The sequence below is a fragment of the Tursiops truncatus genome, chromosome 1 (assembly GCF_011762595.2).
Source record: "Tursiops truncatus isolate mTurTru1 chromosome 1, mTurTru1.mat.Y, whole genome shotgun sequence".
NCBI lineage: Eukaryota > Metazoa > Chordata > Mammalia > Artiodactyla > Delphinidae > Tursiops > Tursiops truncatus.
In genome coordinates, this window is record NC_047034.1 from 165,216,037 (window position 1) to 165,243,218 (window position 27,182).

The 27,182-nt window shown below is 56.1% G+C and overlaps 1 protein-coding gene across 1 annotated transcript in view; it reads left to right on the plus strand.

Annotated features, from left to right (window-relative positions):
* The first annotated feature begins 3,131 nt into the window (after positions 1-3,131).
* Positions 3,132-27,182, plus strand: part of MYOM3 (myomesin 3) — a 47,455-nt gene continuing 23,404 nt past the window's right edge. Inside the window, exons 1-16 of the mRNA XM_033841260.2 lie at positions 3,132-3,250; positions 5,614-5,792; positions 6,076-6,156; positions 6,879-7,038; positions 7,748-7,905; positions 11,517-11,612; positions 13,244-13,332; positions 14,985-15,029; positions 15,515-15,655; positions 17,089-17,250; positions 17,876-18,017; positions 18,991-19,190; positions 19,866-19,919; positions 20,308-20,435; positions 23,201-23,384; positions 26,073-26,247. Of these exons, the coding sequence (XP_033697151.1) occupies positions 5,632-5,792; positions 6,076-6,156; positions 6,879-7,038; positions 7,748-7,905; positions 11,517-11,612; positions 13,244-13,332; positions 14,985-15,029; positions 15,515-15,655; positions 17,089-17,250; positions 17,876-18,017; positions 18,991-19,190; positions 19,866-19,919; positions 20,308-20,435; positions 23,201-23,384; positions 26,073-26,247 (1,976 nt within the window). The 5' untranslated portion in view covers positions 3,132-3,250; positions 5,614-5,631. The remainder of the gene's footprint in view (positions 3,251-5,613; positions 5,793-6,075; positions 6,157-6,878; positions 7,039-7,747; positions 7,906-11,516; positions 11,613-13,243; positions 13,333-14,984; positions 15,030-15,514; positions 15,656-17,088; positions 17,251-17,875; positions 18,018-18,990; positions 19,191-19,865; positions 19,920-20,307; positions 20,436-23,200; positions 23,385-26,072; positions 26,248-27,182) is intronic.

Below are 27,182 nucleotides of genomic sequence, written 5' to 3' on the forward strand. Positions count from 1 at the left end.
TCTGACCAGGGATCGAACCCAGGCCCCCTGCATTGGGTGCGCAGATTCTTAACCACTGGACCACCAGGGAAGTCCTGAGGTTGGGATTTAAACCAAGGTTCTTATACCTCCAAGTCTGACCTCTGCTCAGCCTCATGGCCTGAGGGCTAGCTGTGCTCACATTAAGGCACATCAGGAGGAGGGAGGCCATCATTGGGTTAGGGTACATGGAGTACATGGGAATCCCACACCCAGAAGGAGGGGCAGAGAAAGCTCTCAGCACGCCTAGAGTCGTGCAGTTATTGGTGGAGCTCTCACTTAGCAAATGTTGCTGGGTGCCAGACATTGCACCACAGGCTCCACATTCCCTATTTGAATCTTTGCAATCAGACTGCAAAGCAGGCATCATTGAACCCACTGCACAGGTGATAAAACCAAAATGGCTAAGTGACTTGCCCAAGGTCATAGAGCCAGTAGGCGGGGGCACCTCCATCAAGCTGCTTTGGGGGGAAGGGGTTATAGAACCAGTTTAAATGTCTGTCTCGTGCTGGATTGGAAGCCCACACCTCTTGGCTGTAAAACAGATTCACACTCACTCCTCACAATGAATGTATAAATGTGGGTCTTGGAAATCCCTTCCTATGTTGGGTCAGTATAAAATGGGAGAGAGGGCTTCCCTGGTGGTGCAGTGGTTACGAATCCGCCTGCCAATGCAGGGAACACGGGTTCAAGCCCTGGTCCAGGAAGATCCCACATGCCACGGAACAACTAAGCCCGTGCGCCACAACTACTGAGCCTGCGCTCTAGAGTCCGTGAGCCACAACTACTGAGCCCGTGTGCCACAACTACTGCAGCCCACGTGCCTGGAGCCCGTGCTCCGCAACAAGAGAAACCACTGCAATGAGAAGCCTGCGTACCACAATGAAGAGTAGCACCCCGCTCGCCGCAACTAGAGAAAAGCCCGCGTGCAACAACGAAGACCCAATGCAGCCAAAAATAAATAAATTTATAAATTAAAAAAAAAAAATGGGAGAGAGCCATCAAATGGTCTCCACCCAAAGATGCTCTTAATGCTGCATCCAGGAAGGAAGGGAGATACGTAGGAAGGGGGTTTCAAATAGGGCAGGAGACTGAGAATTTTTTTTTAAATTATTATTATTATTATTTTTTTTTTTTTTGCGGTACGTGGGCCTCTCACTGTTGTGGCCTCTCCCGTTGCAGAGCACAGGCTCCGGACGCGCAGGCTCAGCGGCCATGGCTCACGGGCCTAGCCGCTCCGCGGCATGTGGGATCTTCCCGGACCGGGGCACGAACCCGTGTCCCCTGCAACGGCAGGCGGAATCTCAACCACTGCGCCACCAGGGAGGCCCTATTTTAATATTTTTTATTGAAGTATATTTGATGTACAATATTACATAAGTTTCAGGTGTACAATATAGTGATTCACAACTTTAGAGGTTATAGTCCATTTATAGTTATTATAAAATACTGCATATTCCCTGTGTTATACAATATACCTTTGTAGCTTATTTATTTTATACACAGTAGTTTTTACCTCTTAATCCCCTACCTTTATCTTCCCCCTCCCCCCTTCTCTCTCCCCACTGGTAACCACTAGTTTGTTCTCTATATGTGTGAGTCTGTTTCTTTTTTGTTATATTCACTAGTTCGTTTTATTTTTTAGATTCCACATATAAGTGATATCATTCAGCATTTTTCTTTCTCTGTCTGACTTATTTCACTTAGCGTAATGCCCTCCAAGTCCATCCATGTTGCTGCAAATGGCAAAATTTCATTCTTTGTTATGGCTCAGTAGTATTCCATTGTATACATACACCACACCTTCTTTATCCTGTCATCTGTTGATGGACACTTAGGTTGCTCCCATATCTTGGCAATTGTAAATAATGCTGCCATGAACACTGGGGTGCATGTATCTTTTCGAATTAATGTTTTCATTTTTTAAATATATTCCCAGGAGTGGAATTGCTGGATCATATGGTAGTTCTATTGAATTTTTCAAGGAACCTCCATACAGTTTTCCATAGTGGCTGCACCAATTTGCATTCTTACCAGTAGTGCGTGAGGGTTCTGTTTTAGGAGACTGAGATTTTGTCTGAAGAGCTCACTTGTGTATTCTCTCCCCAACACCCTCTCCTGAGGGGTCCCCAAGGCACTAGGAAGAATGACAGGCACAGTGCTGCTGGGCCCCCCCGAGGTCCCAGGAGGAGGCCAGGAGGGAAGCTGTGTCTCTGCACTGGGGCGCAGCCTCCCCCAAACCTGCTCATCCCCCGAGACCTGGCTCAGGTGTATCTTCCTCATCACGTCCTGTTGTAACTGCCTGTGTCCCCGTCTAGATTAGGGCTTATTTCCTAACGTCAGGCACCTTATCTTTTCCCTTCTGCATCCCCAGTGCCCACCAGGCCTAGGTATGAATGAACATGAGGGGAAAAAATTGAGATGGGAGCAGGGCGAGCAAAGATGGGGAAGAAAGTTCCCACAGTGGCCACTCGGGAAGCCTGAGAACTTTGGACAGTGAAGGAGGAAAAGGCTTCCCCTCCTGTCCTGCCTGTGCCACACCCCTGCACACACCCTCGCACATACCCCACTGTGGCCGGGCGGGGCTGGTCAGTAGCTGCTGGAGGGGGCTGTGTAGAGACATGAGAAGAAACCCACTTCCATTTTCACCAGTGATAACTTATGAGCACTGAAGACTCATTTTTAGGTCACATCCCCTCCATGTCTTCACAAAGTCTGGGGGCCCAGCCTCACTATCTCCATTTTCAGAAGGGGAATCAGATGAGAGAAGCTGAGGGTCTTCCCCAAAGCACCTGTCACGGTGGTGGGCAGGGCGGGGGGAGGTGGAATTCAGATCAGAGCTCCCAGCAGCTGAGAAAACCTCCCCTGATCTGTTTTCCATACAACCAGGCCTGAGCTATGAGCTCCTTTCCACTGCAGTGGGGATGGAGCCGAGGGGAGGAGCTGTCTTTGGGTGGGGGTGGGGGTGGGGACAGCTCCACCTGTTGCTGCCGTCTTGGCAATGCTGGACCCAGGGAACGGCCCCTCCCTCTGTCGGCACCCCCCCCCCCCACCATAGTTCTCATCCATTATCATCACACTGCTTCAGCGCTGCTATATTTAAGGCCCGTGCAGGCTCCAAGATCACATTCTTCTCCCGGTCCTTGCTGAGTCCAGGGCAAGAAGAAATCAAGGACCCTCTCATCCTCTGGAATCTTCTCCCCAGAGACACTAAGCGGGCACGGCTGCTTCTGTGAGTCACCTCCAGGGATCAGGGGTGGAGAGGGAGACCTCCAGATAATGAGACCCTCAGCTTTCCTTTGGCAAGTGGAGTGTGTGTGTGTGTGTGTGTGCGTGTGCGTGTGTGTGTGTGTGTGTGTGTGTGTGTGTGTGTTGGGAAAGGATCCTGGGAGATTTGGAAAGCAAAAGTATACATGTGCTTGGGTATCATCCCAAGTGGAAATGAGAGGGGATTCTAGAAAAAATCTCTGCCCCATCACACTGTTCTGTGTGGCCCTGGGTCTTCTGAGCTGAGCCCTCTGTGATGCGAAAGCTACAAAGCACACACACGCGCGCACATCACTTGGGGACGCCCTGAGCAGTGGAGGCTTTCCTGTAGGAAGCAGGCATCAGCAGGGACCGGGGTGGACCGGCAGGTCCAGCAAACCTAGAGCAGTCCTGGCGGAGCCCTGCTTGGCCGGCCCGGCAGGCAGGGGATGAGCGCAAGCCCGGAGGGCCCGCACGGCAAGGCGGGGAGGGCGTTCATCCAGCCTGGGCTCGCTGGTACGAAACCGAGGCCAGCACTCCAGCCTCGGAAGCTGGTGGGAGCATTAAGAGCACATCCCAGGCTGGGCAGGCTGTGTCTCCGCTCCCGCCCACAGGACCCAGCTTTCTGCCATCAGGGCTCTGAGTCACTGTGGCTTGGTGCACGTCTCTTCCACTCCTGAGGAATAGGAGAGGCCTCCTTGCCCCTTCTCACTGAGGGATGCTGTCAGGGGACCGGGCGGGGCAGGGCTGGGGGTGGGCGGCAGACAGACCGAGGCTTGGGAGGAAAGTGGAGTGGGTGGGGAAAGTCACACAGCAGGACCCCTGGCCCGCGGCTTTGCACCCTCCGGGGCGGGCACGGGGGACGATTTCCCTTTCTGGCCGACCACACCCTGCTGACCCCTCCGCAGCAGGCACACGGCACTCTGGGGACAGGACTGGGAAGCTGCGATCTCCTCCTTGCTGCCTAATCCTTAGCCTCAGTCATCGCTTTAAAAAGAATCGATGGCTCATCCACTAAAGCCAGGGGTCTGGTTGCAGGCGGCCCTGGAGGTCAGGGATGAGCGCCAGGCCTGCCCTGCTGCACCAATCAGGAGCAGAGCATCCGGGGAAGGGAGCCAGCAGCTGATGCCAGGGAACATTAACCCTCAGCTGCTGGGGCCGGGGCCATGTGTCCCAGGAAAGCCAGGGGCCTCCCTCCGCAGGGTGGTACCCAGCGGCTCTCTCCTTGGCTGTGAGGAGGAAGGGACAGAAAGGGCAGGCCAGTCATTCTCTGGGTGCAGGCAGACCCTCTTTCTCAGGAGGAAGCGGATGGGAAGCCCAAGGGGTGCCTGTGCCGTTGTGTTCAGCTGAGGTCGCTGTAGGAGGCCAGAAGCCTCACGGGCAGCCCTTGGTCTCGGCGAGCACTCTGCAGCAACCCAGTCTGCCCTGGGTGTCCTTTGTGGATGTCCAAAGTGAGCAAACTTTTAGGAGCCGGAAGGATCAAATCCCAATAAAATTGACCCTTGGCAGCCTGAGCCCCCTGACACCTCAGAACAGGCCCTTTTAGGCCTAGGATCTCTGATGATGTCAGCGGGCCCACCTACCACATCATGGACTTAGAGAAATGGTCCCCCACGGGCAAGTTCACACCCAGGTCAGAACACAGTCCCGCACACACACTCCGCCATAGCCAGCAGGCCCCGAGGGAGAGGCATGGACAGGGCAGAGCCGGACCTCGTGGAAGCAGACAGGAGAGGGCTGAGGGGGTGGGCCCCCCTTCTTCCTCCGCCTTCACGGCCAGGGTCTACCTCAGGGCCTCCCAGGTCAGAGGCCTGGCCCCGAATTCCCACCTGGAGAAGGATTGGAAGCCACTCCAGGGCGTCCACCAGGCATCCTAGAGCTTCAGCGCCAGAGGGCCCTCAGAGGCCTGCTGGTGACACCGCACCCCAGATCTGGGAAGGAATTTAGTGCAAAGAACCCAGAGCTAGCTAGCTGGGGGTCCCCCACTCTCCTCGCCTGCCTCTCCACGTCCTGAACATCAGAGTGCTCAATCCCTCACCGTCTGGGAAGCTGAGACCTGGAGAAGGGAGGGCCTTGCCCAGGTCATGCGGCGGGGGGTGGGGGATGGGGGCAGGTGCCGCTGGAAGCCGGGAGCCACTGGGGCAGCACGTGGAGTGGTGGACAAGCCAGGCTGAGAGCGCAAAGCCTGCCTCTGTCACCTGGGCGGGTCCCCCCGCATCGGGCCTGAGCTCCCCTGTCTGCCCACGGGAGAGAGAACCCCTACCGGCAAACCTCCAGAGATGCTGACGGACCCACGGGGAAGGGGCGGGTGGCCGCCTGGTGGAGTGACCGTGTACCTTGGCTCGGCAGGTCGTCGCTCTTGCAGCCATGACTCTGCCTCAGAGCCCGGGAGGTGTGGGGGAGCCCCGGGCACCCCAGGCCGTGGCGATGCACAGGCTGGAGCACCGCCACGAGGAAGAGCAGAAATCTGAGCAGCAGCACAGCCTGCGGATGGGCTCCTCCGCGCGGAAACGGACCTTCCGCAGCAGGTGGGAGCCTCGGGGACCCAGCCCAGCCCCTGCGCTGCCCCCAGGGCCCTCGGCCCGCCGGGGAGGCGCAGCTCTGCTCTCTGGAGGCCCCGGTCTGCGGGGGGAGGCGTAGCCCTGACCTCTGTGTACTTGAGTTTGAGGAGACAGGCACAGCCCTGCTTTCTGAGAGCCCGGTGTGAGGAACGAGGGTGCCTGCTAGTACCCCGAGGTAGGAGGACGGATCCCCCAGCCAGACCCCCAGCCAAACCTGCAGGAGCCATGACCTCTCTTTTCCCGGGGGCAGCGAGGAAGAGTATCGGTTCAGCGCGGCAGACTACGCCCTCGCAGCAGCCCTGGCTCTGACGGCCTCCTCAGAGACGTCGTGGTAAGTCAGGTGACCTTGCCAGAGAGCCCTGGGCCGGGAAGAGGTCGTCCTGTCCAGTCCTCTGCCTCCCCACTGGGCTCCCACACTCAGCTTAAAGAACCTGCCCGAAGTTACACATCTAGAGTAAGCGGCTAGTCGGAGGTTTAAGCCCGGGGCTGACTGACCACAAGGCCCGCCGCACCACCCTCTGGATGAGCCCTCAGGCGGTAGTGAGGGAGCGTCCCCGGGGGAGAGGCTGGTGGGGGTCTGTACTTCACCACCCGGCTTCCGTGGCGGGGAAGGAGGCGGGGATGGGGAGAGGAGGAACAAGGAAAGCAGCCCACGTTTTGGACACGAGGCCCGAGATGGGAAGGCCTCTGAGCCTGAGAGCATCAGGAGGCCTGGGTCCTGGTCCTGGCTGGCCTGGAGCAGGTTACCCAGCCTCAGGTCCCTACCCTGTAGAACGGGGAGACTAAGACCTGTCCACCTGCTTGCAGTGAAAACAAGAGGAACGATGGCTTGTGAAAGAGCCTCATGAACTGGATCAATCATATTCATTACGCACCTTCTAAAAGCCGGACCCTCGCAGGGCATTCTGGAGGCAAGAGAGGATTAAAAGTTGCCCTTGTCCTCAAGAAGCTTTAAGTGTGGCCGGCAGTGCTGGGCGTGGGGAAGGCAGGGCCAGGGCGTCCCCACATCACCACCCCCAGGGTCTCCACCCCTGATGGCCTCCGTCACTGCAGGGAGGCCCAGCTGAGGCGCCAGACCAGCACCGTGCAGCTGGAGGAGAGAGGGCAGAAGCGGGTGGGCTTCGGCAATGAGTGGGAGAGGACGGAGATCGCCTTCCTACGGACCCAGTGGCTGCTGCGCCAGAGGCGAGACCGGAAGGCGCTGAGATGGCAGGTGAGAGGGATGGACTGGGGCCTCCAGGGCCCTGAAAACTGAGACCCATCACACGCCAGCCAACTCAACCTACCCCCTTCTCAAGAAGAGCTGGACATCCCAGTGCCCCTACCCTCTAGCTGCGTGACCTTGGTCAAGCAATAATTCTAACTGAGCCTCGGTTTTCTCATTTGTAAAATGGGTGTATGTGGTACCAATGCTTGGTGTCGAGGTGGGAAGTAAATGAGATCAAGCTGGTAAAGTCACTTTCCCAGTGCCTGGAACACAGAAGACCCTCAGGGAATGCTACTCCTAACAAACGTCAGGGATCTGAAGCCAATTCCATACCCCCTCCCTGGGCAGGACAACAATAGCTGTAATACTTACATGGGTGTTATCAGTGCCTATGTTTTTCACATATTAACTCATTTAATCCTCACTGCAACCCCACAGGAGGGTGGGGGAATATTATTATCATCCCCATTTTACAGATAAGGAAATGGAGGACTGGCCTATTGTCTCACAGCTAGTAAGCAGCAGCGTTTGGCCTTGACCCCACGCCCTGCCCTCTGTGGCACGCTGCCTCTCAGCTGCTGGTTGGGGGGGTGCGCGGCTCTAGCCCACGTGGGCCCAACTCCAGAGCCTGGGTGTCGGGGAAAAGGCAACAGCAAAGACTGGGGAGAGGTGGTGCCCCGGCTCATAGAAGTCACAGGCCCCCTCCCACCTCCAGACAGAGAAGAAGGTCCGGGAGGCCAAGGAGCTGAGGGATCTGTGTTCCGGACGCGGGCCCTGGTTCTGGATCCCGCTGCGCTCCCACGCCGTCTGGGAGCACACCACGGTCCTACTGACCTGCACCGTCCAGGCCTCGCCTCCACCCCAGGTCACCTGGTAAGCCCCCAGGGGGCAGGAGAGAAGGGGTCCTTGCCCTGCCCCCATGCTCTGGGCCTCTGGGGGTTCCCTGAGTGTGAGTTCCTTACACCTAACACCTCCCTTCCAGGGACCCGGCCCCTCCCCTAGAAGTTCCTGCCGCCTTAGAAAAGCTACAGACCCACAGACCCTGAGCTCTGCCCTCCCCAAACAGAGCAGCAGCTGCTGGGGAGGCTCAAGAGGGGTTATTCTTAGCTGCCTCCCAGCCAGCCTGGGGCTAGAAGTCTGGGCTGCCTGGGGAGCCAGCGCTTGTAAAAATATGATTCTGGTGGCATGTGAAGGCAGCTGCTCTGAGCTGGACATCCCTGGGGCTGCAGGAAGATGGGGGGAGGCAGGGAGGGCAGGGGCCCTGCAGTGAGAAGGAGCTCAGGCCTCGCTTTCTCTCTGCCAATTTGGTGTGTGGTCTCAACTATGGCTCTTAACCTCTCTGGTCCTGCCTCCATATCCTGTTCTGTAAAATGGGTTGAAGACCTCCTGTCCGGCTTGCACGTGGTGAGGATTTAACGCCACGACAACGTGGAAGCCCTCAGAACTTGAAAGGTGCTGGGAAAGCAGGAGGTGCCGTTCCTGGGAGTGAACCCGTGACAGAACCACAGAGTCGAAGCCTTGCTGGCGGAGGCGGGCAGAGGCAGGAGCCTCCTGGATGGGCCTGGTGGAGGTGGGGGTGGAGAGTAGGAAAGTGATCATTCCAGTTGGCTTTTCTTTTCTTTTTTTTTTTCCTTAAAGCATATATAATACCTTGGAAGTCAGAGAAAGAAAAAGAGCTTAGGCCAAGAGCAATCAAGAAAAGTGTTCTGAGGGAGGTGGCCTTGGGGCTGGCCGTTGCCAGGTGGCATTCATTCACATTCCTTGGGAACCAAGGCAGTCCGGTAGGAGGACTGCTCCCAACAGCCAGCCTGGGCTAAGTGGGGGTCAGCTGCTCAGCTGGCCTGGCCTGGCAGCTAAGCCCTGCCCTGCCCTGGCACTGAGGCCCACATCTAAGCCATGCCATGGGAGCCTCTTGGGAGGGAGTCTTGTTTCCACCCTTGCCAGCAAGGTTGCCACAACAAGGAGCTGAGCATTCTCTGTAAGTGGCAGAGGCCAAGGCCAGGCCCACCTCCAGCCAGAGGGACTCAGGTGGCCCCCGGGGCTCCTGGCTTTGGGATCTGGTTTCCCTTCATCAATCACCTCCGGCAGGGCCACACATCATCCTGGGATTGGCCTCCAGAGCTCTGCCCGGGCCCTGGTAGAGACCCAGCCCCCCGGTCAGCAGGAAGATACTGGCTGCCCAGGCTTGTCAGGCGAGTCCATTCATTCACCAATTATTGAGCACTTCCTGAATGCAGGGGCAACTTCAGGCGAGTTAGGCAAGGCCCAGGCTGGCTATGTTTATACTGCAGAAGTGGGCCCTGGCCACAATTCATTAATGTCAGAATCACTCTCCCAGGCCAAGCCGCCTTCAAAAGTAAAATCTCACACCAAAATATGGGGAATTCCTGGCTGGCCAGTGGTAGGACTCGGCGCTTTCACTGCCAGGGGCATAGGTTCGATCCCTGGTGGGGGAACTAAGATCCCACAAGCCGCATGGCCAAAAACTTAAAAATTAAAAAAATAAAGGGGGGGGGAACACACCAGAATATGTAGGGGAAAAATAATAAAAATCTCACTCTTTTATGTGGGCCTCTCTGAGCCAGGCTCTGGGCTGGGTGCCTTGCCTTAGCTGTCTCACTTAATGCTGTTTTATGATTGGCTGCCATTCAGCCTCATCCTTCAAGGGCCTGTCGCACAGGCAGGAGACTGAAGCCCAGAGGGGGGCAAAATGAGACCTCAGGTCTCTGGCTGCCCAGGTTGTGCCCAGAGCTGCAGCTGCTGCTTTTTCTGGGAAAGGCAGAAAGCTGGCCAGGCTGAGTTGTCTGGAATGTTCCTGACAGCTGGCGGGTGGGGGGGCTGACCTTGGCCCCCAGGCCTGGGAGATGTGGAAAGATTGGGCATGCAGATTAGGCACCATCCTCCCCACAGGAGACTTAGTTGGGGTCCTTTCAGAAGAGGTCACAGCCTGGGGGCTGTGTAGTGGGGCGTGGGCACAGCACTGTTTGGTTGCCATGGAGACAAACGGGGGCGGGGGGGGGGTGTGCTGTCCAAGGAAGGTGATGTACTGAGGTTGGGGTGCCCTCTCTTGGCCAAGGCCTCCTCTTTGAACTCAACCACCACTGGGGCTGACTTTTCATGCAAAGTTCTCATGGACACAGAGGCCCAGAGAGGGGGACTGATTTGCCCAAGGTCACACAGCAAGCTAATTTTCACAGACATTCACTCGCCAGCCCCGACTCCTCAGGCCTCCAGAACATACCCCAGTGGGCTGTGGACAGACACAAGGCCACCTCATTGTTCAGTGCCTGTGGCAGATAAAACCAGATCCCAGAGTTCACAGAAAACAAAAGGAAGTATCCAGGGTAGAGCGGGGCAGGGCGATCTGCGGGGCCAAACTCGGGAATCACCTGGGAAATTTTAAAAATTACTGATACCTAGTTCCCATGCCCAGAAACTCTGATTTCATTGATCTGGGCTTGAGACTGGGCATGGAGATTTTTTTAAGGCTTAAATAAGATAGATCTTTTTTTTCTTTCATGTAAATGTCTGATGTAGACAGGGCAGGGCTGCTGTGGCAACTCCACCACAGATTCCTCAGGGACGCAGGCCTGTTCCCTCACACTGCTTCAGGGCACAGGCCTTCCTGGTTCGAGATGCAGCCCTCATGGCCATATTCTTGCCGCAGAATGGAGGGAAAGATGATGGGAAAAGGGGCAAAGGATGTCATCAGAAGCTTGTACTTACCTTCTGCTGACAAGACTTAGTTTAGTCACATGGCCACACCTAGCAGAAAGAGAGGCTAAGAAACATGTCATATTTACTTTAGAATAAGAGGGAGAATAGCTACTGGAGACCAATGAGCAGTTTCTGGTGCAAATTCTCAAAGGCTTATGTTCAGACTCTGAGCATGGAGATTGTTAAAGCTTCCTCTAGTGATTTTAACAAGAACTGAGATCAAGAACTGCTGTCCCTGGGGTTGACAAGAAGGTAGGGATGGGGAACTTTCCTTGGTACCCCCTTCAGAGAGGAAGGAAAAGCTGGGGCCTGTTCTTTGGGGGATACCACTGGTAGGGGAAGGGGTAGATACCCCTAATGACAGCTCCCTCTTCTCGCCCTCCAGAAGAGAATGAACCCTTGAGCATCTACAGCAGGGATTCCCAACCCCTGAACCATCCCCCTCCCCACCCCTCCCAGTCTGTGGAAAAATTGTCTTCCACGAAACCGGTCCCTGGTGCCAAAAAGGTTGGGGACCAGTGATATGTACAGTCTTCAAGCTTTACATATCTTATCCCATTTAATCATCACAACAACCCTACAAAGTCAGTGCAATTATTATTCCCATTTCACAGATGAGGAAAACTGAGGTTCAGAGCAGTGAAAGTGCTGCCCTGGGTCGCACAGGTAAGCAGCACAAAGCCGAGGTTGGAATCCAGGTCTGAGAGGCTCGGGATCCTTCCCACACAGAATCACACTGCCTTCCACACACCACTGTGTCTCTACAGGTACAAAAATGACATGCGAATTGATCTCCGCCTCTTCCCTGCCGGAAAGTACCGAATCACCAATAACTATGGACTGCTGACACTGGAGATTAGGAGGTAGGACCATGAGCCCTAGAGACGCACGGCCCCCAGTCCTAGCACTACCACAGCCAGAGCAATGAATCCAAACCCTTCCTCGGAGCTATGAACCAAGTCAGCCTCATCTTCAGAAGTACCTGGGGTGCTTGTTAAAATACTGATTTGTGGGATGTACCCTCCTTTTGCCCTCAGAGAGTCAGATTAAATAGTTCTGAAGTGCGGCCCAGGCATTTGTATTTAAAAAACAGCCCCATGTGATTCTAAAGCCTTGGGATACACGGTGAAAAATTTGGACTCAGAGGCTAGCAGCAAGGACTGAATGAATGCTGAGCTAGGCATGCAGGGAGAGCTCCTTGCTGGAGGAGAGAAAACACACGTATACACACACACACACACACACACACACACACGTGCAAGGGGGAGCAGCTGGAAGGAGAGAGTTAGGCAGGCCTTTTAGGAGGTGGTGAGTCTTAAGCATGGTTTTAAAAGAAGAGGCAGGATGTATGGAGGGAGCATTTGAGCGCAGTCTGCCCCGAAGTGTGCGTTATGCGTACGAGCTGCCAGGGGTTGAATTCCTCCGGGTGCTAAGCCCTGCGCTCGCTGCTTTACACATAATGCCCACCACCATTCTGCACAATGCAGGGAAGCGTTGTTCTGTCCGTGTTACAGGTGAGAAAACGGAGGCTCTGAAAGATTAAGTGTCTTGCGCAGCCTGTACAGGGCAGGGCCTGGGTTTGAGTCAGTTCTCTCCATCTGGGTTCTTTCCAATACACCAAACCCTCCACCTCAAGCAACTCGGGCTTCAGAGACACAAATATGAACAGGACCCTCGAAAAGCAAAGTGAGGCTACATGGACATAAATACCTGACCATCCAAGGCTACAAAGGGAGGCGCCCCGTGGGCTGCACAGTTGGGGAGAGCATGCAGGGCTGGGCAGCCTGGAGGGACACATGGAACCGGCCCTTGAAACGAGAGGGATTCCTGCCCCGAGCAGCCAGGGGAGGGGAGGGGGCACCGAGGGGCCTCTCTGCTTGCTGATGGGGTTGGATGTGTGACTTGTGTCCTACCATCTACCCTCTTTGCCACCGTGGTGCCCTGGGGTGGAGCTGGCTCAAGCCTCCACTGGGAACAAGACAAGGCTGGCCTGGCTGGTGGTGAAAACCAGGCCTGCGGTTGAGAACCCCTGGGCATCCGGCCCGGTTCTGGCACAGACTGGCATTGTACCTGGGGCAGCTCCAGCTCCAGGGTTCTGCTCTGGAGGTGTTGATAGGGCCAGAGGCCGTGCCTGGGGGAGGGCTCGTCCCCTCGAAGCTCGGTTGAATTCCAGTTGCTCTGGGACTCTGGACAAGTCACTTAGCTTAAGTGTTCTGATAACAATCATATTTTCAAAGTATTTTCACCTGAGGTGGTTTAGGCTGCTGTTACATCCCGAGATTTTCAAAGGAGGACCTGGAGGCCTGGAGAGGGACAGTGGCAGCCCAAAGGCCCCCAGCTTCTCAGAGGCAGGCCCTGACCTAGAGCCTGACGTCCTCCCCCAGGCCTTCCTGTTAACCCCCCCCCTTCCCCCCACACCCCACCTGCACGGGGACTTGAGTTTCCCGTGGAGCCCAGCCGTCTCAGGGGGAACATCTCCCTCCCTGCTTTTCAGATGCACCATTGAGGACGCAGGCACCTACACAGTGATGGTCAAGAACGCCTACGGCCAGGCCTCCTCCTTCGCCAAAGTCCTTGTCCGCAGTGAGTCCTGCCATCACCAACAGGCCAGAAAGCCCACAGCAAACCCCAGATGAGCAGATGAGGACATGAGTCTGCGCCAGACTCGGGGAGGGACCCTCAGCCCAGGGGTATTTGGTCTGGGATCAGGTGACCAGGGCAGCCACCGGGATTCCCGCTCCCCAGGGCCTTCAGAGCAAGTGAGATCCTCCGCCCTCGGACTGTACAACCTATATCCCTGTTCAAGGGGACCCCACCTGCCTGTCCCCAAAGAGCATGCTCATCCCATCGAGCTGGGCTTGGGTCCAGATCCAGCTCAGGGCCTCTGGGAGGGCGGCCTGGCTACCAGCGGTCCTCAGGGGCAAAGGTCGATGCCTACCAAGTCCCCTCCTGACCCCCACTGCCCCTTTTGGCTTCTGGTGCATATTCCCCAGTGGGCTCAGGTCCCTCCTGTAGGTTAATCACAGCAGGAGGCAGAGGAGACACTCAGGACTCCTTCAGGCCCCCGTCCACCTGCTGCCTCTGGCGCTGACCGGCCGTGTGAGCCTGGGTGCCGTCTCACTTACCTGACCTCCCCACCTGCAAAGGGGGCATCCTACCGCCTCCCTCAGATACTCCTGTGGATTAAATGAGATGGTTTAGGTAAAACTTGGCTGGATCAGGGCCGAGCCCAGCCCAGAAGGCCACACCTTTGAGCCCAAGGCTTTGCCCTCAGGGCCCTGAGAGAAGCTGCACACACACACAAACACACACACACACACACACACACACACACACACACACACACACACTGAGCAGCAGACAGTCCCCAGCCTCTCATCGGACCTTCTTAAACTGTCCTTCACAGCCTCTCCACCCCTCTGCCTTGTTCCCCAAATCGCTCTTGGTAGGCAGCTGTCCCCGCTGCCAGGCCAGGCTCTCTGGGTGGAATCTGAGCCGTCCCTATAGGCAGTGCCCAGAGTCGATTGCAAGGTCAGGCATCGGGCCCTTGGGCCCTGCCTTCCTCTGTCCACCCGTCCTTCCCATCATTTCATCCACATATCCCCATCCCTCCTCCATCAAGGCCATCCCAGGGACCAGTGTCATGTCCTGGCTTCAGGCTGCTGGGGTGCTCGCTAGGTGACTATGCCTCAGTTTCCTCATTTGTATGAGAGGATAATAATGACAACAACAGACAAGGTTGCTGTGGATTAAACGAGTTAATAAGCGGCACGTGGTACCCGCTATGTGAATAAAAATGTTCTCACTATCCCCTGGTGGTCCGTGTCCACACCACCTTGGACTTCACCCTGAAGCCTCCAGGAGGCTCTCTTAGCGCTGCCCTGGACCCACCAGAAATCCCAGTCTGACCAGGCTCCACCTGTAGGACTGTGATTCTGGCGGTGGATTTGGGTAAAGGAAGGAAACCACCATTTATTGAGCACTGACTGTATGCCAGGTTCCTGCTGAGGGCTTTGTTCATGTGAACTCATGTATTCAGAACCCCCCCGCCACCACCATCAGGGAGGAGTCAATAAGGAACTGAGGCACAGAAAGGCTAGGGAACTTTCCCCAAGCTGAAGGGGGAGCCACTGCCAGATCAGGATTCAAACCCATGACCAAAGGCCATGCCTCCAAAATCCAGTAGGAACGTGGGCTCTGAGCCTCCTCCAACTCCATTTGCTCTGGGTTTTCAGCTTACCTGGGGAAGGATGCTGGCTTCGATTCGGAGATCTTTAAAAGTAAGGAGGCTTGGGGAGGGATGGGCCCTCAGGGAGGAGGGTGTCTGGGGCTCCTCGTCAGGGCCCCCAACAGTCCCCTTTAGAATATCGCCATCCACTGCCCACAAAGGGATGTCCACGTGTGGTTTGCCTATAAACTGTTCATACCTGTAGACTGGTTTCTGGGGTCCCTAGGCACCCCAGAGCTGCCTCCAGCTGCTGCACTCTCAGTGGCCAAGACTGAATGAGAAAAAGGCAAATCCAAAAAGACAAACCAGTATTTGCCGTTTCAGCTCATCTGGTCCCACCCAGAGAAATCTCTCCCCCACCCCCAGCCCCCAGGATCAGGCCCCCTCTTCTCTTTGTTAACACCACCTGCAAAACTGTGAATCCTGAGCGGGGAGGAGGAGCGGGGACACCCCAGAAGGGTCCTCACTCGCATCTAAGCCCCAGGCTGAGCTGGCAGCCTTAGAAGACTTCTGCCCTAAATCTCTGTTCCCACCCAGGACTGATGTTTGGCTCCAACGTGGAATTCACATCGGTGCTGAAACCAGTCTTCACCCGTGAGAAGGAACCCTTCTCCCTGTCCTGCCTATTTTCTGAAGATGTATTAGACGCCGAGCAGAACATCCAGTGGTTCCGGGATGGTGAGGACCCCTAGTCCTGGCCCCTTACCTGCAGAGGCAGAGGTGGAAGCCAGAGAGGGACTAGAGCCCTGGCTCCATTCCCACCCCTGGGACCCCCGGTGGAGAGAGGAACTCAGCTATACCCGCCCCCTAACTGGTACAAGCTGGGCGATGGGTGCTGATGAGGTAGAGGGAAGCAGAGCACAGCCAGGTGGGTTCAGATCAAGTCACCCTGCAAAGTGTCACCGAGCACCTGTGGTGCCAGGCCCTGTGCTGGGTGCCGGGGCAGGGTTAGGAACAGACATGCGTAAGCTCAAGGGGCTGTCCATCCGGGAGGAAGCAGGAAGCCAGAACACAATTGCACACTGCCCATTGAGAGCCTGTGGTTGGCCAGGCACCAGCCCAGCCCTTTACATCTATGGACTCGACATCAGCACCCTAGGGGTAGGTGATGACATTTGAAGCAACAAGAACAGAGGCTAAGGCCAGGAGCAGGTCAGCCTGAGGAGGGTCCCGGCAGGTTGTGACAATTGCCTCGGGCTTTTCAGAGTCAGGGTTGTAGGTGCAGGTACATAACTGCTACTCGTGAGCTGGAAGGTTCACGGGGGGTCATGGGCCAGGGCTGGGGAAGGCCGGTCAGCCAGGGAGGAGAGGAACAGCTGGGCTTCCTGCCCCATTCGTGACCAGACCTGCAGCCAAAGGGCCAGGAGCACAGCCCCCTGACACCCCAGAGCTTGAGCCTGGGGAAGCTGCCCCTGCTGGGGGCTGGAGTGGAGGAGTGGAGGGAAAGCCGCGAGCCCTGAGAAACAGCTGCGACAACAGGCAAAGAGCTTTCCCAAACCTGCAGGTCTTCCGGAACAGAGGCGCTGGCAGGAGGGAGGGGCCTTCGCGTGGCACAAAGAGCAGGGTGGTGCAACAGCAGGACCGCAGGGCGAGGCCTAGAGCCCCAGAGCCCCTTCCCCCTCCCCTCACTAAGGTCCCGCCTGCCCAGTCCCCACCCGCCTCACTGGCACCCCTCCCTCCATTAAGCTCACACCCCCTGCCCACCGAGCCCCGCCTCCTTTCTCCAGCCCCAGGCGTCCCAATGAGCCCCTGACCCTCACACAGGCCCCATCTCTCTTGGTCCCACTTCTTCACAGGACCTCCGACTCCTTACCGAGCCGCTCACCCAGCGCTGACCACTTCCCTGAACCCTCATTACCTCACTGAAGCCCCAGCCCCTTCCCTGGGCCCGGCCCTGCCACTCCCTGCCCGCCTCAAGCCTTCTGCAGAGGAGAGTTCAGAGACCACGTTGGCAGAGTCCTGGAGGTCACCACCCCCTCCCCAACTGCCCAGCAGAGCCTCAGGCTCTAGCCAGGCCAAACTCCCCTCTGCCTAGACCCCCAGAGCATCTGTGGGTTCCCAGGTGAGGCCCAGATCCCCCACGGGCTCACCCTGGACCCCTCCCTCTGCAGGGAGGCTGCTGAAGTCCTCCAGCCGCCGGCAGATCCTCTACGCAGACCGCCAGGCGTCCCTGAAGGTGTCCTGCGCCTACAAGGAGGACGAGGGTCTCTACACGGTCCAGGTGCCCTTGCCCTTTGGGCTCCGGGAGCAGAGCGCCTATGTGTTTGTGAGAGGTGAGGGGGCGGTGGGGGACCGGGGCTCTGCCTTGACTGATTTGCTGTGGGACATTTGGGCGAATCCCTGCTCCTTGAGGCCTCGGTTTCCATGCTATATATTGGGGGTGCTGGGGTAGAGTCTCTCTAAGAATCCCTGTGCATCCCATGACCCTCCAAAGGGACACAGCCTGAGAGTCTGAGACGCGGAGCCAGCTGGAAAGGGAGGGCTGATCGTGGGCTGGGACCATTCTAGTCCTGGTTGATTTCTGTCTCCTGGCTTTGCCACTTCACTAGCTGGGTGATTTGGGGAAATTCACTTCTCCTCTATGACACTCAGTTTTCCCACCTGCAAGATGGGGGGTTGCGCCGGGACTCAGAGATTAATTATGCCAATTGTGCAGGTGTGTGGCGTAGAATGGGCCCCTAATAAACGGTACTCCTACCCCTACCCCCAGATGCTGTTGTTTGAAAGGAAGAGGCTGTTATTCAGGTCGTTCTCCTCGAGATCCAACTGAGCCCCTGGGGGGTGGTGAATGAGAAGAGGATGAGGGGTGAGAATGGGAGGGGGTCTGTCGCCAAGTGGACATTGATGGGAAGAGCCTCCCCCCACTCTCTTCCCACCCCCGCCCACCCCGGGCTTCAGATGCTGCAGCCGAGAAGCCCGGGGCTCCAGGATCCCCCCTGAATGTTCGATGCCTGAACGTGAACAGGGACTGCCTCATCCTGACGTGGACCCCGCCCAGCGACACACGTGGCAACCCCATCACCAGCTACTCCATTGAGCTGTGAGTCGGTCTCTTCAGTGGCAGAGCCCATGGGGGTAGATGGCTCTGTGAGGATAAACGTGGGGGCCACGGGAAAGAGGGACCCCCATGCCTGTCCTTGGAATAGGGCAGGAGGTAAATGTGTTATTTAGGGGCAATAGAAGGGTGTCCGCCCCTGGAGTCAGCCGCTGCCCTCTAGACCCTTTACAGCAGGAGCTGCCACTGGGAGGGGCAAACATCAGTGCTTGAAACCTGAGCACGTGTGGATGCTGTCCTCCCTGAGTGCCGGAGACAGAGTAGCACTGACGCGGGAGGGAGGGGGCACACCAGGAAAGGGGAGGCCTAGAACACCCCCCCTCCCTCACCTGCCGCCGGCTCCGGGGCCCTAGCTGGAGGTAAGCTAAACCAGCCACTCGAATCCTTCCAACAATCCCTATCTAAGGGGGCAGGGGGACTCTCTAGTGCCCCATTCTACAGATGAGGAAACTGAGGTACATGGCCCCATCCAGCCAGTACTGAGGACAGTGGCACCCAGGGGGGCACAGAGAGCCCAGACTCCGAGGGTCACTCTGGAAGGCACTCCGACAGGGAGTGGACAGCCCTCTGGGGAAAGGCTAACTCGCCCACTCACAAGCCATGTGACCTTGGGCAAGTCGTCTCACTCTCTAAACGCGGATCCCGTTGGTAGAGTGAAGGTAATCACACCTAACCGTGAGGACCGTCAGGATTAAACGCGATAGCAGGTGCGGAGGGACACAGATGGCTCCAGACACGCAGGAAAGCTCATGGGAGGCACTAGCTATTTTGATTAGCATCGCGCTTGGTGGAGGATGGTGAGAAGGCCTCCTGGGGCCCGAGGTTGGAGCCGGGCTTCTAAATGGAGAGAGATGAGCTGGGCCGGCAGCCCAGGGCGGGGGAAGGGCCCTGGAAGAGGCTCACCCTGGGAAGATGTGAGTCACGGGCAGGGGCTGCAGCCGAGGCCTCTCTCCCACAGGTGCCAGGGCGAGTCCGAACAATGGGTGCCCTGCCACCAGGCCCCCGGCGGGACCTGTCGGTGCCCAATCCAAGGCCTCGTCGAAGGCCAGAGCTATCGGTTCCGGGTGAGAGCCATCAGCAGAGCGGGCAGCAGCATCCCCTCCAAGGCTTCAGAACCGGTTGCCATGGGTGACCCTGAGGAAGCCTGGAAGAAGACAGGTGGGCACAGAGGCCCTGCAGGGACATTCCAGAGCATCAGTCAGGGCATGCTCAGGACTGCCTCACTCAGGAGACAGGCACACAGCCCCCATGCCAAGCCCTGATCCAGGAGGGGAGACACAGCCCAGCCCTCAGGAACCCCTAATCTGATGGAGGAGACAGTGCTGTCCTTAGCAACCCCTAGCTGGAGGGGGAAGGTACAGCACGTCTGATGGAAGAAACACAAACCTGTCCACACAAGATGCTAATCTGGGGTAAAACCACAGCACCCTCCTCGGATGCCCTTAATCTGAAGGAGGAAAACCGTCCCGCCTCAGAAGCCCCCAGCCTGCACAGTGGGGGGAACACAGCCCTCTCAGCTCTGAGGAGTCAGCCTGATTTGGGTTTGCCGTGCCCTAGGGATCTGACCCCATCACTTCTCTCTGTCCCAAGAGGACAGAGCATCTTTGGGGTCCAAGAGCAACAGTGCTGCACTTTGGACCCCTGAGATCGCTGGGGCCCAGGTGGCCCTGCTTGAGGACACACAGTGAGGGGCCGGAAGGCCAGGACCAGGAGCGGGGGAGGAATCAGCACCCAGAGTGGGGCAGGCCCTTCCCTGTGGCCTGCTGAGCCCGCCCACCACACACACCCTGTACCCCTTAGCTCTCCCCTAACATGTTCCCTTCTCCCCACTAGAGATCCCCTTTGATACAGGAAAAACGATCACGGTCAGCACAGATGATTCTGAAGGTACGTGTGAACCTCCTGACGCTTTGTCTCAAGACTCCAGCCCCCTTCGCGGTTCTGGAAACTCTGGACCACAAACTGAACCCAGAGGCAGAAGCTGTCGTGTGCAGGGTGCGGGGAGGCGAGCGCGGGCAGGATCCAGGCTGAGGGGCCAGGCTCTCTGGTGGGCGACTGCGCCCCTCGCGGAGGAAGTAGACGTCGGGGAAAGTCTCGGCAGGACGTGGGGAGACCTGGATTCTGGCCCTGGCTCTGCCCGGCCTTGCTGGGTGACTGGAGCAAGTTCCTGCCCCTCTCTGGGCCCCAGTTCCCTCCTCAATGAAGTGAGGGGCTGAGATCTGGGGTCTCCGACGGCCCACACATCTCCCCCCACCCCCGATGGCTCTGATTCCAGACTTCGTGACCATTCCGTCGCCCCCGACCAATGTCCACGCCAGCGAGATCCACGAGGCCTATGTGGTTCTGGGCTGGGAGAAGCCAAGACCCCGGGGCAAAGCCCCACTGACGTACTTCCTGGAGAAGGTACGGAGACCCCAAGGGCCCCAGCCCCAGGCCGGCCTGAGAAACAGACGCGCTGTGTTACCAGGACGTGGCGGGGGGTGTTCAGGGAGGTGCTGGGAGACCCCGACAGTGTCCCCTGGGAGGCCTGAAGAGAAGAGAATTTCCTGCCTGGAAGGCTCGAGCATAGCCCCGCACAGAGGCAGGCGGGTGGATTAAATGACCTTTCGAGGTTACCTCCAGCCCTGAGAGGTCAGTTACTGATGGCAGTTCCGGAAGCTGTTCACGGAAATACACAAAATCAAGAGACACAGACAATAGCAACAGTAGGTCCACCATGTCCTGCGCACACCCGCACCCCAAGTCTGTCTGGCACCTGGTCACACATCGGGTCGAACACCCAACCTCCGCCAGGGCCAGGGTGGGAGGGAAGCCAGGATGGTGCCCACCTGCCAGGGTCATTGGCAGACAGCACATACAGGGCATGGGGGGTGGAGGTGGGTAGCACCAGGAGGCGGTTCTCCCTGGGGGCAGAGTAGGGGCAGGAGACTGGGGAGGGAGGCAGCTCATGTGAAATGGATTTCACAGTGGAGGGGAGGCATTGTGGCAGAGTAAAAAACAGCATGGTGTTAAGATCCATTTCATTCCTGACCTGCTGTGTGAGCTCCTTTGCTAAGTTCTCTGAGCCTCAGTTCCCTCCAGCATAGAATGGACACCCTACCCTGTGAGGGCGAAATAAAAGCAGCACATAGCCAGGGCCCGCAGCCCTGGGACTGTAAACCCTTCCCAAGGAGATGCTCTTGCCTCTGATCCCCCTAAAGGAAGACACCAGGTTTACCTTCTCATTACTCGCTGGGTCCAGCATGGTGCCTGGCACATGGCAGGTGGACGGTACAGGTTTAGTGAATCAAGGAATAAAAAGGTTCCAGGGAAGAGTCTGTGGCTCTCGTTGTCCAGATGGGCCTCTCTGCACATTCACAGGTGATCCTATTTCTCTGACATGGGAAAGCTATGGATAATGGAGGATTTGTTTTGTGAGGCTATAGCGTATAATGGTTAAGACCTTGGAGTCAGACTGCCTGGGCTCTAATCTTGTCTCTGCTACTTACTAGCTGTGTGACCTTGGGCAAGAAATTTAACCTCTCTGTGCCTCAGTTTCTTCTTCCATGAAATAGACATAATAATTGTACATCTTATAGGGTTGATGTGAGAATCAAATTAACTAAAGCACGTCAAGACTTAGAACAGAACTTGGCACGCAGTGGGTGCTCAGCCGTGTTCCTTGGTTTTTGTAGTGATTTCTTAGCCTACCTGGGTTCTAGGCTACTGACAGCCAGGTGGGCCTTGGGAGGGAAAAGCACAGAGAGGGCAGGGTCAGTGGGTCCCCCCAGGGCTTCTAGGTTTTAACTCTCACACCCAGACTCGGCAGAAGTGGCCTCTGGGTGCCTATTAACCTGCATCACCCTCGGCTCTTCACCCTCTATCTACCCAGAGACACAGGATTTATGGCTGCCTTTGGGGCCCCTGATGCTGTGTAGAATGAGCAGGTTTGGGGGTACCCACACCTGAGCTTAAATACCAAATATGCCAGCTATTAGATGCGTGACTTGTGGCCAAGTTACCAAAACTTCCTGAACCTGAATTTCCTCATTGGTGGGGAAATTAACCCTTACTTTGCAGAGTTATTGTGAGAATTCATCCATTTACTCATGTATTCATCCCACAAACATAGACTGAGCACCTCTCATGCGTCAGTACTGTTCTCAGTGGTGGATAAAACAGACAAACTCCTGCCTCCAGAGCTGAGATTGGAGTAGGGGGTGGGGGATGGATGACAAAGAAGATGAATCCGAAAAGTATTTGGCACATTTGCTAATGGTAGGAGCTTAGGAGAAAGACAGACAGCATGGAGGGGATTTGAAGTGTTGAGGGAGGGGCTGCTGACCTTTCATATGGGGGGCGGTGCTGGGGAGGCCACCCTGAGAAGGTGAGTTTTGAGTAAAGACCCAAAGGAAGTGAGGGGCAAACCAGAGATTTCTGGGGGAAGAACATTCCAAGAAAAGGGACCAGCAAGTGCAAAGGCCCAGAGGCAGGGATTGGGCCTGGCACCATCAAGGAACAGCAGGGGGACACAGAGCCTGGTGAGTGGGCAAAGGGGGGCATGGAATGTGGCCAGACAGGTGGCAGGAGTCAAGCCATGGAGAATTTCACTCTGAGGGAGATGCAGGGCTTGGGAGGGTTCTGGGCAGACACGGATGTGATCTGACTTGTGTTGTAAAAGGATGCCTCTGCCTGTCATTTGGAGAAAAGACTGAAGGTAGTTAAAGGTAGAAACAGGCAGACCAGTTAGGAGGCTATTGAGGTAACTCAGGTGAGAGACAATGGTGGCTTGGATCAAGGCTGTGGAGGGGAGCATGAGGGTGAAAAGCCATGGTTGGACTCTGGATAAATTTCGAAGGTAGAGCCAACTGGGTTTGTTGACAGAGCATCTTCGGGGGATGAGAAATGAGAGAAAGAGTCCAGGATGGCTCCCAGGGTTCTGGCCTGAGCAGCTGAAAGGACGGGTGCCACTAACTCGATGTGGGCTGCATTGGCAGGGGAGCAAGTTCCAGGGTCAGTTCTGTTGAATGTGAGATGCTCGATGGGCATCCAGGTAGAGACGTCATGGAGGCAGGTGGATCCAGAGTTCAGGTGTTGAGGGGCAGCCTGGGCCAAGGATAGAAGTTAGTGAGAGCACATGTGGGAAGGCAACCACTTAACCAAAGGCAAGTTTCTCTCCCTTGTCACAGTCGGTCATAGGTAGCGGCACCTGGGAGGCCATCAACTCAGAAACGCCTGTGAAATCCCCGAGATTCGCCCTTTTGGATCTGGAGAAAGGGAAGTCGTACGTCTTCAGAGTGCGAGCGATAAACCAGTACGGCATGAGCGATCCCTCGGAGCCCAGCGAGCCCATCGCCTTGAGGGGGAAGCCAGGTACCTGTGTGATGCAGGAGGTGGGGCCAGGCCAGGCCAGACCAGGCTGTCAGCATCCGGGGCTCGGGACCCCATGGCTGCAGGGACGCAGCCGTGCCCGTTTCTCTGTCCTTGACCACTTCTACCTATCACGAAGCTGAAAAGCAACATGATCACAGGCCTGTAAAACTTTAGACCATCAAGAATTATTGATACATTTCTCTGGGCAAGAGGCTCTTGAAAGTATAGACATTTTTTTCTAGATCAACAATTCACAGGTTGCAGAATCCAGCCAGGTCCAGCACAGAATCTGAGTGTGACCAAGTGGTCCCTCAGTTCTAAATGTCTCCAACCAGGGCCTGAACCCACCTTGTGCAGCCAGGAGTGAGCCCCAGGGCAGGCCTCCGGCCCTCTCCCTGGTCCCACCCCAATCCGCCTCACCAGGTGGGACCCCTCTCATCTGCAGCACAGCGTGGGCCTGGGCAGGTCATTTCTGAGCTGTGCACCTCGGTGTCCTCACCTGCCAAACCCGCTGTTCTGAAGGCCTGGTTATCGCCCCCACCTGTGGCTCCTTCCCGAATCTCCCAGCGGCAGCTCCATCCTGGTCCTGACTTCCCGGGGTTCCCTCTCTCCTCTCAGGCCTCTGGATTCTGATAAGATCAGAAGGTTCCCTGCCATCACCAGCTAGTCCTTTAAGGAACCAGCTGTAGCGCTGCCCATCTGAAAAGAGCCTGATACGCTGCAAGGCCTGTTTGGGAAGATTCCAAAGTCCTAGATTTGTACTGTTTCAATAATGTAGAAAAAAATATATAGATATAGATATATATTCATAGTAAGTATAAATAGGTTGGTGGGCAAATGGAGTTTTTCTTTAATTCTGGTCTGGTTAACATTTAGTCTTGACTCAGGGGCCTGGCCAGTGACTGGTTTGTGATTGGATGTGGGCAGTCTCTGGACCACAAGGCAGCCTTAGGGCAAGGTTCTGGTACAGTTCAGAAAAGGAAAGGAGAAGAAAAGAAGAGAGAGGAGGGGAGGAGAGGAAAAAAGAAAAGACATTTACTTGTATTATGAAAGTGAAGTTATTGTACAAAAATGGGAAAATACAAAAGAAGCGAGAGAGAGAGAGAGAGAGAGAGAGGGAGAGAGAGAGAGAGAGAGGAAGGGAGGGAGGGAGGGAGGGAGGATCCCGCTGACCAAGGGTAACCACTGTGAACATCTAGGCGCTTGGGCCTCTGGTCTCTGACGCATGCACGCCAATGCATCTTTCTGAAAGTCCAATCAAACCACGTGTAGAGCTTTGCATTCTACCTCTTACAATTAACATTATACCACAAACATATCCTCAGGTCTTGAAATCATGATGTTGGTGCGTGAGTACTACTCCCTACATGGATGTCCTCAGCTCAAGTTCTTGCCTACGGGTAGAATCAGGTCTCTTGGACACATGGGGCCCCTGAGTGCCCTCCTTCTACCCTCTCCCACCACCCAGCCTTCATCCACTGTCAGCCTGTCTTCAACCTGAGAGGCTGAAGTTGCTGACAGGACCTTCCTGAGCCCAGGACCCCAAGTCTGTTTCTCAGTACTTCCCCTGGGCCAGATGCAGAGCCTGGCTCAGAGCAGGCACTCAGTAGTTACAGGATTTATGTTGGATTGATGCTGAGTTCAGCCTCTGCCTGTTGACTTTGAGGCACCACCAGAACACAAGGAGAGGCGTCCAGGGAAAAATGGAAGATGAGGCTCTAGAATTCAGGAGAGAGAGCAGGCCTGGAGGTAAAGCCTGGGGAGTCGCCTGCAGAGAGGTGAGGGCTGAAGACATGGGAATAGGTGGACACTTGAGATGAGAAAAGAGGAGAAAAATGGAGCAAGTCAAGGAGCAGACACTTGGAGGAGTCCCACATGTGGTGACAAAAGAAAGAGGGGGAGGGCTTCCCTGGTGGCGCAGTGGTTGAGGGTCCGCCTGCCGATGCAGGGGACACGGGTTCGTGCCCCGGTCCGGGAAGATCCCACATGCCGCGGAGCGGCTGGGCCCATGAGCCACGGCCGCTGAGCCTGCGCGTCCGGAGCCTGTGCTCCGCAACAGGAGAGGCCATAGCAGTGAGAGTCCCGCGTACCGCAAAAAAAAAAAAAAAAAAAAAAAAAAAAAAAAACAACAACAACAAGAAAGAGGGGGAGCCACAAAAGGATGTGTAAGGAGTTTGAGAAGGAAAAGGAGAACTAGGAAGGTCCTGTATCTGACATCCATCCATCCATCCGTCCATCCATCCATTCATCCATCCATCCATCCAGATCTGTCCATTTAACACATCATGGCAAACCCTACCTCAAGGAGCATAGTCTCAGGGAGCCATGAAAGTTAAAGTTTCAAGGGAAATAAAATGAAGTTTCCTAGAGATCAAAGATAAGGCTGAGGAAAATTGTCAGATCTGGTGACTTTTAAAAGAGAGAGAGCGATAGTAGGGTTAATGAATGGGGATTTTAGTGAGGAAGCGGAGATGTTTGGAGGTAAGATGAGAGAAGACTTTCAGAACACAAGAGTCTGGAGGACACCTCTGGGACTAGGGAAGAGCTGCCCAAAGCCCCAGGGCATGTCTGCAACGCACGTGCCCCCCCTGATTGCCATGTGCGCACCTCCCCGCCTCTCCCACACACCTCCCCCTCCCCAGCCGTGTAACTCAGCATCTTCACTCAGTCCACACTTCTGATTTTTAGCCACTGTCCCTCCTCCAACTCAAGTTCAAGCTTTCCGAGACACGCAGACCTCTGTCTCCCTGACCTGGGATCCTGTGAAAGACAGCCCAGAGCTCCTGGGTTATTACATCTACTCCCGGGAGGCAGGATCATCTGAGTGGAAAACAGTTAACAACAAACCCATCCAGGGCAGCAGGTGAGTCTGCCCCCACCCCCTTCTTGCCCTAGGGCAGGGCCGGAATAATAATGAAGCCTCTGCCGTTCACGGTACGTTGGGCATTGGGCACTGTTCTAAGTTCTTTTCATATATTAGGTCATTCAGTTCTAGCTGCAATCCTCTGAACTTAGGACTATTATTTCTATTATCACTGTACAGATGAAGAAACCGAGGCACAGAGCAGTTACGGAGTTTGCCAAAGCTCACCTAGCTAGTAAGTGCACTTGGCCCAGACGGCCTCTTTTGCGGCAACACTCACTAGGAGCGTGCTGTTTGCAGGTAGTGGTGACTGCCTAGGCCTTGTCTTTCCAGGAGCTTAGAGACAGAGAGGCAGAGAGTGCAGCCAGGGCGGCTGGGGCTCAGGCTCCACACCCGCCCCTCACTCTCCGGGCACCTCTGCACAGAGACTCGCCCTCTCTGACCCTCCGCCCAGACTCCTGTGCTCTTGCCTATGCCACTCCCACTCCCCTCTGAGTCTCCCTCCTCACTCGGTGGCCCCGGTCCTTGCAGGCAGAACCCTCGAGGCTTCTGGACTCATGACTTCTCTCCGTTTTGAGGCTCTGTGGGGGCAGGGGCTCAGGTGGTGACACCCACCCCCCCTTCCCTTTCCATCAGACGACCAGCTGGGCCCTGAGCACACCTGTGGGCTCCCCTCACCCTGGGCTGCGAGCCCCAAGATTATCTCACCCAGAAAAGGGAACAGGACCTGGTGCCCCTCTGGCACACGGTGCCTCACGGTCACTCATGCTTTGTCACTGCTAAAGTTCTCCAGTTGGAGAATAATTAATTGGGTTTTGGACAAATGAGCTCAGAGTCCAGGTTATCCCTAGGATGACATCTCTCCCCTGACTTGCATTCAGATGTCCGTCCCTGAAGGGGAGGACAGGAGCTGAGGGAGAGTCATGTGATGAAAG